Source organism: Symphodus melops, assembly GCF_947650265.1.
Source record: "Symphodus melops genome assembly, chromosome: 16".
Taxonomy (NCBI): Eukaryota; Metazoa; Chordata; class Actinopteri; order Labriformes; family Labridae; genus Symphodus; species Symphodus melops.
This window is the reverse complement of record NC_136706.1, coordinates 23,142,515-23,154,764: the sequence shown is the minus strand read 5'-3', so window position 1 is coordinate 23,154,764 and position 12,250 is coordinate 23,142,515. Positions and strand designations below refer to the sequence as shown.

Sequence of the window (12,250 nt, the reverse complement as noted above, 5' to 3'; positions counted from 1 at the left end):
TTCATTCAGATTCTTGTTTGTTGTTGGAGAAATCCTTTTCTGGGTGGACACTATGAAGAGAGTTCAACATACTCAGGGTTTGTTTTCTGTGATCTGGCTTCACTAACCCTGACAGAAGAGATGGTGCTGAACAGTCACATGAAGCTGCTTATCAACCTGACAAGTAAACCCAGAGTTTCAGAGAGCACGCTCACATAAAAGGGGCGGAGCTATCTTCATTTAACCTATCACAATCATCACAGAGTCTGCAGTCAGCAGATCATCATATCTAACAAACTGTGAACAAACTATATGAATAATATGAAGAAGTTGAAGACAAACAGGCTCAAAGACTAAAGTTACACAGCTGCAGGAACAAATGCAGGAAGGACAACTGACAGAAACAAAGAAACATCAGAGAGGATTCATGTCCAAACTACGGCTTCTTCTATTTCCTTCCCATCGTTAGTTCATCTCAGAACTGAGCAGAAGAACTCGTGTTTCTTCTCTGAACTGAATGTGTTGCTCTGACTCTTTCATGTGGAGACCAGAACAGTTTGAGAAGTTCAGCTGCAGCTCTGAGCATCACAAACAGAGCGGCATGGAGACACTAAACATTCATATGAAGATATCATTCAAAGGCAGAAGAAGCTCTTCATCATTGAACATCTTTAAAACAACTCAAAGGCTGCGCTGCTTTTTCTCTGTTAAAGGATGAAGGATATCAGGAACAAACAATCATGACCTTTAAGGACTATGATGTCAAATCAGACGGGACACAGGAAGTGTTTGTCGCTCTCTCTCCATCAGCTCACAGAGCGCCACCATCAAGAGATCTGATTGGTCAGTGAGATATTCACAGGTTGATCTCTTATCTCCAACATATCCTGCTCCTGAGCAGGTTAGGTGTGCAGCGTCAGTTACCATGGCGATATTCCCAGTTTAGAAGTGAACCACCTTCATGACTGTAAACCCAGGGTTAACCCTGAAGTGACCCTAAATCCTGCTTCATGGTGCAGGCCCCAGGTCACTACAGGTCGTCATGACAACAGAAACTAAAATGTAAACATGACAGTAACTTCTGATTTCTGTCATCTCTCTTCTTCTCTCTTTAGCTGGTGGTCTCAGTCATAATGTGAGTGATCAGGACTCTGGTGGAGCAGAGAGGAGCAGCTGATGATCCACAGAGGAGGAACCTCCACCATCTTGTGTGTGGAGAAGCTCTGCAAGCTGAGGAGATCTTCATCCATCAGGGACTGAGAGGAATCAGCTCACAGTTCATTTCAGTGATATTTCTAATGAATCTGTTCTCCACACATTACAGGAGAGGAAGGTCAAACATGAAACAGCTGCTAGAAATGTTCAGAGGTCAAAAGCTACCAAGAAATGCTGCAGTTCTTCTTCTCATGTGATGATTCTTTTGACTCCAGACTTCAGTGTGATGTGTTTCTACTCTAACTTCTGTCACTTGTTAGTCTGTATGTTGGACTGACATGTTGACCTTTGACCTGTGTCAGCAGCTGAGAAAAACTTCATTGGTCTGATGGTGAGTGGTTTATTGACGAGCCTCTGAGTGATTCGAGTCGACAGCTCCTCAATATGAGAGCTCTGTAGATGTCATTTTGTTTGAAAGGACAAACTGAACTTCACAGAGCAAACAATGAAATATGTAACGGATGCAACAATGCAACGCCATGTAGACGTCTGGCGTGCTGTTAGGACACGGTGTAAAAACATGGAAAACTCTGAAGCACCTTGGTTTAGATAAGAACTTTTTTGTATGAACATGATATTAACGTGCCGACGCCTTTTCTACTGGCACAGATTAAAGAATGTAAAGTGGATTATTATCAGCTTTATCTCAGCGTGTCTGCAGTCTCATGTAGTCTGCTGCATATTAGTCTTTAAACAGTGAAAAAACAAAAACTCTTGTTTTCCACGATAGACAGCGGCATGTTGCAATCAATAACCAAGTCTGACAGTATTGAATTAGTGATTGCTTTCTGTTGAGGATGAGTTGTGCTGTACTGCCCTGCACGGGTGTCCATGAACTGTGAGACTGACGGCTGTTGTGACTCATTTATGATTCTTTTGTTGATCTGGTATTCTTCATATCTGTAAGAGAAGAGCATGTTCAACAGATGTCAGAAAATGCATTACAGGCCCACATGACTTGCAGATGAAACTAGATTTATAACCAATCTAGTTAAAGTAATTAGATTGTAAACTACAACGCCTAAATTAGCTTCAAATTTGAAGCATACAATTCAGATTTTGAGGGGAATGTTCAGGAAAAATTATGAAGTTAAGTTATATTTAAAAGCCACAGTAACACTTAATGAAATTGGAATTAATTACAAAACAAAATAAATTGCAAACATTCAAAATCAGCACATTTGAATATACAATGCAAGGTTTTCACTGCAATCTGAAAATTAGCTGAAGTTGTCAGACAAACATACTGAAGTAAAAAGTAAATGATTTCCCTCTCAGATGTAATGCAGTAGGAGTATAGTGTAGCACTATATGGAAAAGTAAGCACAAGTAATGTAAACTGTATCGTTTATTAGTAGCCTGCAGTGCTTAATGTCACCACTGTATAAATAGGTGCTAAAACAAATAATCAATAATTAAATATGTGAGGAGAAATGACGAGAAATGATCCCCGACAAGGTAATGCACGACTCTGACACAAAATGGGGAGGAGGGGTTGCCTTAACGTTCCCCATAACTTCAGCTAACGTACCTTCAGAGTTGTAGTTTCCAGTAATGCTATTTAAACTAGCCGTTTAGCTAACGCTATCTAATGCATTTACTCACAATAAATATTAGCCTCCACTTACCGTTCTTTGTGTGACTTCAAATGTTGAACGAAGTTTGAAGTTGTTGCATCCCCGTCTGTAATTCTTGAACTGCATGTTCTACATCTGGCAGCTCTTTGTTTGTTTACCACCTCGTAGGTTTTGTACGCAAATGTAATTATCTTTGGTAGCATGGTGTTTGTGTGGCTCGTATGGGCTCGCGTCGCTAACATCCATTACACACTTCTTCATGGGCTATTCTGACATTTGATTGGATGTTGTCTGATGCTTCAAACAAGGTGGATTCTGGGGGAAAGGTGTCAGCTTGCTGAGAGTGGATGAGAAGCGTCAGTAGATTCAGGGAGTGAAGGGAAATATTTTATCTATCTATCTATCTATCTATCTATCTATCTTGTAAGAGCCAATATGCTTATAATTGATTTGATTACAAATATTTAGTTAAAAATGATTAAAATCTGATTTGTAAGTAATTTCATGTTTCTTCATAATGTTTAAAATAGTTTGTAAGGTCATAATTTAGTCATTAAAATGGTGAAAAGGTTATTTTTTATGTTTCTGAATGTTTCGGTCGTGACATCACTGCGTAGTTAAATGTGACGGATGTAACGTAAGCAGTTGGAGTCAAATATTAATGGAAGTTACACAGTTTTTTGACCGTGCGTTAGACCTTCTGTTAAACCTGTATTTTACTTTGACATTTTTTCAGTAAACCTTTCGAAACGAAGGAAAGTTGTCTTGTTTTTTCACTCACGTTGCAAATACTGTGAGTTGACTCCAATAAGTGATACAGAGGACGAAGACAGAGACGGAGTGCCACTACATATCTATCTATCTATCTATCTATCTATCTATCTATCTATCTATAAATTGGCTTTCTCCACTTTCTAATCAATCATCAGTCTGTTATGGTGCGCCTTGATTGAAATGTTTCATATTCATATTGAGTTCCATCATATTCAAAGACTGTCTGCATCACTAATGACTCTATCCTGTGAAATCCTTCAGACTCACCTTTCCAGTAGAGATCTCTCCCCTCTCACTCCCTGTGCTCCTCTGTCCTGACTCCTGCAGGTCAATGGGGTGGTGGAGTGATTATTATTATTATTAGTGTATTTTTATCATTATTATTATTGTTAATATCCAATGATGATAATCATAGTGAATGAGCTCAGCTCCTGTTTCAGGTGTGCATCCGTGCATAAAGTGAGAAACACAGCTGATGCTCCAGAAGGAAGGAAATCAGCCCAAAGATAGTATATGGTAAAGAGAGTGCACACTTAGCTCTATAAACAACCAGGGCCTTCACAATGCATTTCACACTAACGAGCTAGCTAAGTAGCACAGTTGTTTTAGAGCTGGAAAGTAACTGTGCAAGCTAGGTTTTTACTTGTCAAACAGGAAGCACTTGGTTCATTAATTACATGGGACTTTGTGCTGTTAGCTGGGGGCTAACTAATTATTACTAGCAGCAGAGAAGAATACTTACTTTGTTCAAAAACTTTCTTATATCCACTCTGCATTCACGTCCTTCTCCTCACGCTGTTCTAGCCGCTCTGTGTGGACTTCATCTTACACACACACGCTGCAGGAGTGCAAGCTAGGTCGCAGGGAAAACACGGACTGGATTTTCAGTCACGTGGGCGGTCTCTATATGAACAAGTGGAATGGATTGGATAACGACGCGCTGAAGGGTCTCTCTACCTGACACGATGAAGTGAAGGGAAACTGACAGATTCATCATCATATTTAAGTCAATAATGACAGGTTATATGATTATTTATTTAAACTCATATTCTGGACACTTTATATTGAATTTGTCAACATATTTTGTAAAAAAAAAAAAAAAAAAAAAAAAAAAGGTTTTTATATCAAAACACTAAATTATTTAGGGGAGCTGAAGAACATTTTAGGGAGGCTTCAGACCCCCTAAAATAGGCCTGATGACGCCACTGGGATGAAGGATATCAGGAACAAACAATCATGACCTTTAAGGACTATGATGTCAAATCAGACGGGACACAGGAAGTGTTTGTCGCTCTCTCTCCATCAGCTCACAGAGCGACACCATCAAGAGATCTGATTGGTCAGTGAGATTTTCACAGGTTGATCTCTTATCTCCAACATATCCTTCTCCTGAGCAGGTTAGGTGTGCAGCGTCAGTTACCATGGCGATATTCCCAGTTTAGAAGTGAACCACCTTCAGGACTGTAAACCCAGGGTTAACCCTGAAGTGACCCTGAATCCTGCTTCATGGTGCAGGCCCCAGGTCACTACAGGTTGTCATGACGACATAAACTAAAATGTAAACATGACAGTAACTACGTGTTCATCTCTCCCTCGTGAACCTTCTGTCATCATCGCTCTCTTTGACCTTTAACTCTCTGGAATAAACAGGATTTCTAAATGGTAGGTCAAAGTGGCGCCCTCTTTGTTCTTGCTCTGTGTTTGTGTGTGTGCGTCTCTGTGCGTCTGTGTTTCAGGTCAATAAGCTGAAGACCAAGAAGATTGGAAACTCTCTGAATCCAGTTTGGAATGAAACCCTCACTTATGTTGGGATCACAGAAGAAGACATGCACAGGAAGACACTCCGGTGAGTGTGTCTGTGTGAAATGTGTGGAAATAATTCACGCCTGGTCTCATTTCGGACTGATTACACTTTCAGCCATTAATCAGGCGCGGAGACATCTTGACATTTTGACATAGAAGCTCAGTTGTCGCCTTTCATGAATTTAAACATCAGAGAAGAAACGTTCATAGAGCCCATGCAGGACTTCGGACTTAAACAGTCTTTGTTTGAAGTTGATCTTGTTTTTTTCTCGGCCTTGTTCTGTCTCATAAACGCCCACAAAGAAAGCAGCCATCAGTGGGAATTAAAGTGCAGCGTTATCAGCCACATCATTCGGACGCATTTGCATGTTGATGTCACTCCCCTTAAATGATGGATTAGTGTTTCTACCATTGAAGACACAGATTGGCGTGACCAGACAAGCGTGTCCATAATGAAAAGAAGTCTAAAACAACAGAGTGGGAAGCCTTTAATTACTGCACTCAGAAGCCAAGGCTTCTCCTGTAGAAATCTCCTGAATACTGATGCAGTTCTGCATTTCAGCAGGTGATGGACGACTCTTACAGAGCATTTAAAGAAACAACAGTTTACAGGCTTCTTGTCAGAATGCAATGAACTTTATTTAATATTGAAAAATATTTGTCTTTTTATTGAGACTGCTGGGTGCTGGAGTAAACTTTGTGCAGTATTGCACATGTGGGGAGGATGATGGTTTCAAGCAGAGGCTGCAGTTTATGGCAGTGGCAGCTGGTGTTCAGCAGAGGTTTTCCTTAGGTTTCCTTGGACAGACACACTTCCTTGGTTTTCCTCCTCTCCTTATCGGATAGTGAATTCTGTCACTAAACCCGACTCTTTCCCTCTTCTGCGGATGGATGATTGTGTCGATCGGGTTGGTTCGGTTCGTAAGTAAACTGGATCTCCTTCAGGGTTACTGGCAGGTCCCGCTTACTCAGCGTGCGTCCAAAATTAGTGCTTTTGTCACCCCAGACCATTTTCTGCAGTACACGGCCTTTTGGCTTCAGAAATGCTCCAGCAACCTTCCAAAGGCTCATGAACGCTGTACTGAGAGGAGTCGATAACTGTCAAGTTTACCTTGACGATATCGTCGCGTATTCGGTAACCTGGAAAGACCACATGAAAACTCTGTGTAACCTCTGTATGCCTCGCTCAAGTGTAACCACGGAGGGTCGTTCATTAGATTTTTCTCGGGCGCAGTGGATGGTGATTATCCCCCGTGCACTCTCCACGACGGGGAAATAATTCAGTGAGGGAGCGTGGAAATCCATGTCACTCACCAGGCTTAACACTGTTTCTGTAATCCAGATGTGGTGTGTGCATCACAGCCTGATGTATCTGCATCTCTGTGATGGAGAAACCTTGACACACACACACACACACACACACACACACACACACACACACACACACACACACACACACACACACACACACACACACACACACACACACACACACACACACACACACACACACACACACACACACACACACACACACTGTGTTTTATTTGCAGCCTTTATAAGTGTTCCACTGCTACAAGGTGTCAGTAGAGCACCACATGCAGATTCAGACGTTTTGTTCATAGCAGATGCAGATAAGACTTTAAAGAACATGAGATGACTTTGTCTTTCCACACTTCTTTTTCCACTCTTTGGAGAAAACAAAAGACACTTTATAAAGACTTCAGTGTGAAATAGTTGGACAAACACCAAACACATTGAGAGAGAACTCAAACAACCCTTTGAGGAAATCTATTCTAACATTATTTAGTTTACAAGTGAGGAAGTTATTTTGCTGGTCAGTGTTTAAGTCGTATGCTAGCTCTCTTATTAGCACTGTTCTTTGACAAATCACCTTTCTACACTAGTCTGTACACAAATCCAGTCCATGTATCGTCCTCCATCACCACAGGGTCAAGTTAGACAGTTTGCTGGGGTGGCAGGAGCTCAGTCAGTTGGGACTTGGGTTGGGAACTAAAGGGGCGCTGGTTCAAGTCCTGATGTGCACCAAAAATATGGGAGTTGGTCTGGTAGCTGGAGAAAGAATGTAAAGAATCAAAGGAACGTAATCTTACAAAAGCATCTGAAACGTAGAGACGGATGAAAGAACAAGGAAGAGGAACAAAGAAATCACACATTTTACCACTTATTCACAAGAGCAATTTACTGATTTTGTTCCCTTCTTTTTCTTTCATAAACAAAAAAACAAACAACTGAAACAGATCATCTCTCAAGCCCTGCCCGAGGTGCCCTTGAACAAGGCACTGAACCCCCAACCTCTCTGGTGTATTCCCTGAGTAGCAGTGTGAAGCAGCTCTGTGTGTGATAAGCATGTCTCTACAATAACAGAGTGTAAAATCCAAATGTTCCTGTGACAGCAGCATGGTTACATTAGACAGAGGCCACAAAGGTTATTATACAGCCACACAGACATTACTGACATTTTAAATGTAAGTTTACATTTAGTGATGCGCCACCTTTGAGATTCTTTCAAATTGTTCTGGTGAGTTCTTGTTTGTTCTTAAAGCATGAGATTAGAGCAGGGAGAATAAATCTCCTGGCATGAGCGCTCTCAGATAAGAGGAACTTCCTGTCATAAAAGGGAGAGCAGAGTCTGAGAGCACAAATCTGTAGCAGAGAGTTGTCCGCATGAATCAGAGAAAACACACATGAGAGCAGGCGGTGGCAGCTGGAGGAGGAAGAGAGTCGGAGAGTGTGATGAGTGAAGACGACTTTAAACCTACAAAGATGGTTTGAAGATCAAACGGTTGAGGACTTGAGTCTGTCCTGAGTATTTCAGAGATAAAGTGAAGATGGTGAACAGAAAGTCTGCTCTCCTGCTGTCTGTAAAAGAAATACAAATCCAGTCACGTAACAACAGCTGGTTAAAAACCCCACAGACTTTTACAGAAGCTTCTGGAAAATAAAGTCAAAGATTTGTTCACATCAAGAAACAAAACAAAACAACATCAGTAAATGGGAAAGAAACTTCTCTTCAGCAAGAAGAATATTTGATGAGAGCCTCTCAGTCTGTTTGACAGATAATGACTGATTTTAACTTGAAGTGTATATGTTGTTTTGTTCCCTTATTGGCAGTGTGTTGTGTTTCTCTAGTACTGAATAGTCATGTGAATCTGCAGCTCAGCTTAAGGAACCTGTACTGTGAGTTTCTACAGGAGCATGTTGCTGCCACGCCAGAGAAAAGAAAAGTCAGAGTCCTTGTAATGCTGTAATGGTTCGTTAGCGTACAGAGGCATGGACCTTGAGTGGCCCAGATACTTTGACTTCATGAAATGAAAACAGACCAGTTATTATAACAAATGACCTGTGTGTTGTTATGGAGACAGGAGCTAATCAGAGCGAGGTCATTCTCTGAACCAGGCCGGAAACATGTTATTTAATGTCTGCTGTAAAAACAGGCATCTTTGAGTGGGCTGTGTTTGTGACTTCAGCTGCTTCTGCTGCCAGGCTCAACTGGACACATTTGACCAACTGCAGGATTTTGCACTCAACCATTGACTCAGTTTTTTAACACTGGAGGTTGCTGCTTGATGACAACATACAAACTTACGTTACCTGGTGAAACAGGATATAACGTCTTATACAGTCTTCTGCTACGACCTGCTCAGAGCCTTGAATACAGGAGATGTATTTTTTGTGTGAGTGACCAAAAATGACACGTTCAGACATGCGATTAATATCCACATGAACATCTCTTTATTTCTTTGGCTAAGAAAGATGGTACCAGCATGTTGTAAACACTTAGTCATTGATGTGGATCCTCAGAGAAATGTGGGATAAACGTTTAGTAGAATTGGAACAAAGCAGACTTTATGTCAAGAAACAAATAGGAATGTGTCTCTGTCATTCAGTCCCTGTGATCCTCACCAGGAGTTCATCACTTCAAGTCTCTCTTCACTACAATGGGGCAGAAAACAGCAGTAGAGTGGAGTGAAAGCTGAAAATCATATGAATGAGTCCTTATGATGTGCTCTCTAACTGGGTTCGTTTCCAGTCAATTAAACTGTGGTGAGTTCAAACGGCTTCCCTTTGTTTTCTCTTTATGACACTTCATCTCTCTTAAAGATCTCTGGGTGGCTTTACTGCAGAGTTTCCCCTCGACACGACACCTTCATGTTCATCTCTTCAAGCCTCAACAATAAGATGCTGTGTGGTTCGCCTGATAGGTCCATTGACAAATACAACTCGTCCACAGAGAAGCTTCATAGTAAAGGACCTCTGGTCTTCTGATGGACTTGTTCTGAATCCTTGGACTTGTTGCTTTAGACTGACCTGTGATAAGACTTAGTCAGACTTGTTAGTCTTTACTAGAACACATTGAACTAGTTCTTGGACTCAACATACAGTAGCTATTGCTGATCTTGACTTCGGACCTATGAATAGGAACCTGCTCATCTTGATTTAGGATGTTTTTTGTTTCCTTTAAAAAGTGTTGCTATGGCAACATTCCCCCACGAGGATCTTTAAAGCAGCCTCCATCACTTGCTGTGTGCTTTCCCCAGTGTATATTTCTGGTGACGTTTTGTCCAGTTTATGCTGAGAAAATAGGACTTCAGGGTCCAATTAGCCCCTTTGAAAGATTGGTTTACATTCCTGTGATGTGTGTTGTGACCAGGTCACTGTGAAGCTTCTTTTCAATGGTTTGTCAGGCTTTGTTTAGTTGTTTTAACCTGGTCTGTGCTCATTAGCCACCTATGTTTACCATACAGGTGTCTTTACACAGAGAAAGGCAGTGAAGGTGTTGGGGAAGCCTGACCAGCCCCTCGTCTTTCATCTTCCTGAAGATGCGTCCGGTCAGACCGCCACGCACCGTGGGCCCCTGGCACCTGAGCTGCACAGTCTGATCACGCCTGCCACTGCTTCCGCTGATGGAGCCTCTTCACCCAGGCCTCCACCTCCACGGATGCTCCGACCACGTCCTCCTCTGTGCCCCGTACCACCGCCTGGCAGAGGAAGGTCAGGGAGGAGCAGCAGAGGAAGGTCAGGGAGGAGCAGCAGAGGAAGGTCAGGGAGGAGCTGCCGGGCACGCTCCCATGGTGTAAATCAGTATGTGCTTTGATAATAAATCCTCTTCCTCGTCCTCCTCATCTGTGAGCGTCCATCTTTAAAGACCTCAGCAGAGATTCAGTGAGACGCAGCCCGGGTCTGTCTGGATCCACACACACAGCTGATTTCCTGTAAATGGAGGAGGGAGGGGCAACATGTGATCCAGGCTCATGATTAACAGGTAGGTCACCTGAGGAGGCTGAAGGTGAAAGTGTTCAGTCAGTTAGACTCCATTTTAAAGGGACAGACAGTGAAGAGAGAAGTAAAGAGTGAAGCGGGGTGAGTGTTTATCCAGAGTTTTTATATCTTCACTTCTGTACTCTCAGTTTCCTCCTGTGAACTGAACACAGACAGTTTATAATGACGTCACTACTTACATTCATATGAGCTGTGTGTGTGTGTGTGTGTGTGTGTGTGTGTGTGTGTGTTTGTGTGTGTGTGTGTGTGTGTGTGTGTGTGTGAGAGAGTGTATGTGTATGTGTGTGTGTGTGTGTGAGAGTGTGTGATTGTGAATGCGTTTGAGTGTGTGTGTGTGTGTGAGAGTGCATGTGCCTGTGTGTGTGTGTATGTGTGTGTTTGATTGTATGTATGTGTGTGTTTGATTGTATGTATGTGTGTGTTTGATTGTATGTATGTGTGTGTGTGATTGGGTATAGGTTTGTGTGTGTGTGTGTGTGTGTGTGTGTGTGTGTGTGTGTGTGTGTGTGTGTGTGTGTGTGTGTGTGTGTGTTCAAACTGGTTTCTCCTGTTTCTCTCATGTTGATTTGTCGCTCATCTTGTCACATGTTCTTCCAGACGTGCAGTGAAATGTCAGGACTGTTCCACAGCAAAAACAATAAACACTCAGTTTAGTGAAAACAGAATAAACAACATCAAAGAAGTTATTGAATGTACAAATTAATAAATATAGAACAGAATACTGTAAACAGTGTAAAGTGTAAAAATGACCAGTAAAAATAGTCATGTTCAAAAGATTGAGTGTTTCGGTTTGTGTGTGTGTCAGAGTGTGTGTTTGATTGTGTGTGTGTGTCAGTGTGTTTAGGTGTGTGTGTCAGACAGTTTATAATGACATCACTACTTACATTCATATGAGCTGTGTGTGTGTGTGTGTGTGTGCCTGTTTGTGAGTGTGGGTGTGTGTGTGAGTGTGTGTGTGTGTGTGTGTGTGTTTATGTGTGTGTGTGTGTGAGTGAGTGTGTGTTAGATCAAACTGTCTCCTGTTTCTCTTGTGTTGATCTCTCAGTGAGTGTTTCTGTGTTTCCTCTCAGACTGACTTCAGATCAGATCATGGATGTGCGTTTAGAGGAAGAGGAGGACGGAGCAGAGTCTCCTGTACCCAGCTGTCTGTCTCTGAAGAGTGATCGGTCCAAAGATCGTCCTCTAAACTTCAGTAAAGAATCTGGAGCCTCAGACTCAAAGTAAGTCTTCTTACTAACTCCTTGTCTCCTCACATGTTTCCTTGTAGGTTCAGTCACCTTGTAAAGCTGTAATCTAAGAGGACTCTTACAAACCTTTGAACCTGCCCGTTATCCTCCTACTTCTCATTAGTACGTTTATTAGCAGCAGAAGATGGCGCTCAGCACGGCCCCTGTTTCAGTTTGTTCTTGTCTCTGTTTAGTCTTTTCAGCATCATCTGATATGATACTGTGAGCTCATACGTAAGAAGGTGTTTGAGAAAGCAGAGAGCCAAAGGAAAAGTCTGTGTGATTCAAATCACATCATTAGTGCAGCTCTAGTATAAAGACCCTCCTGCCAGGGAGCACGTTGTGTTCAGGTGCAGGTTGTGTCAAAGTCCA

At 42.1% G+C, this 12,250-nt stretch overlaps 2 protein-coding genes across 2 annotated transcripts in view; both read left to right on the top strand.

Moving 5' to 3' along the window:
- Positions 1–2,091, top strand: part of LOC306836627 (NACHT, LRR and PYD domains-containing protein 12-like) — a gene marked incomplete at its 5' end in the record, with an annotated part of 28,499 nt that extends 26,408 nt beyond the window's left edge. Inside the window, one exon of the mRNA XM_079363803.1 lies at positions 1,095–2,091. Coding sequence (XP_079219929.1) covers positions 1,095–1,113 — 19 coding nt within the window. The 3' untranslated portion in view covers positions 1,114–2,091. The remainder of the gene's footprint in view (positions 1–1,094) is intronic.
- A 9,572-nt stretch (positions 2,092–11,663) lies between these two features.
- Positions 11,664–12,250, top strand: part of LOC306836863 (protein NLRC3-like) — a 103,620-nt gene continuing 103,033 nt past the window's right edge. Inside the window, exon 1 of the mRNA XM_079364205.1 lies at positions 11,664–11,872. Coding sequence (XP_079220331.1) covers positions 11,742–11,872 — 131 coding nt within the window. The 5' untranslated portion in view covers positions 11,664–11,741. The remainder of the gene's footprint in view (positions 11,873–12,250) is intronic.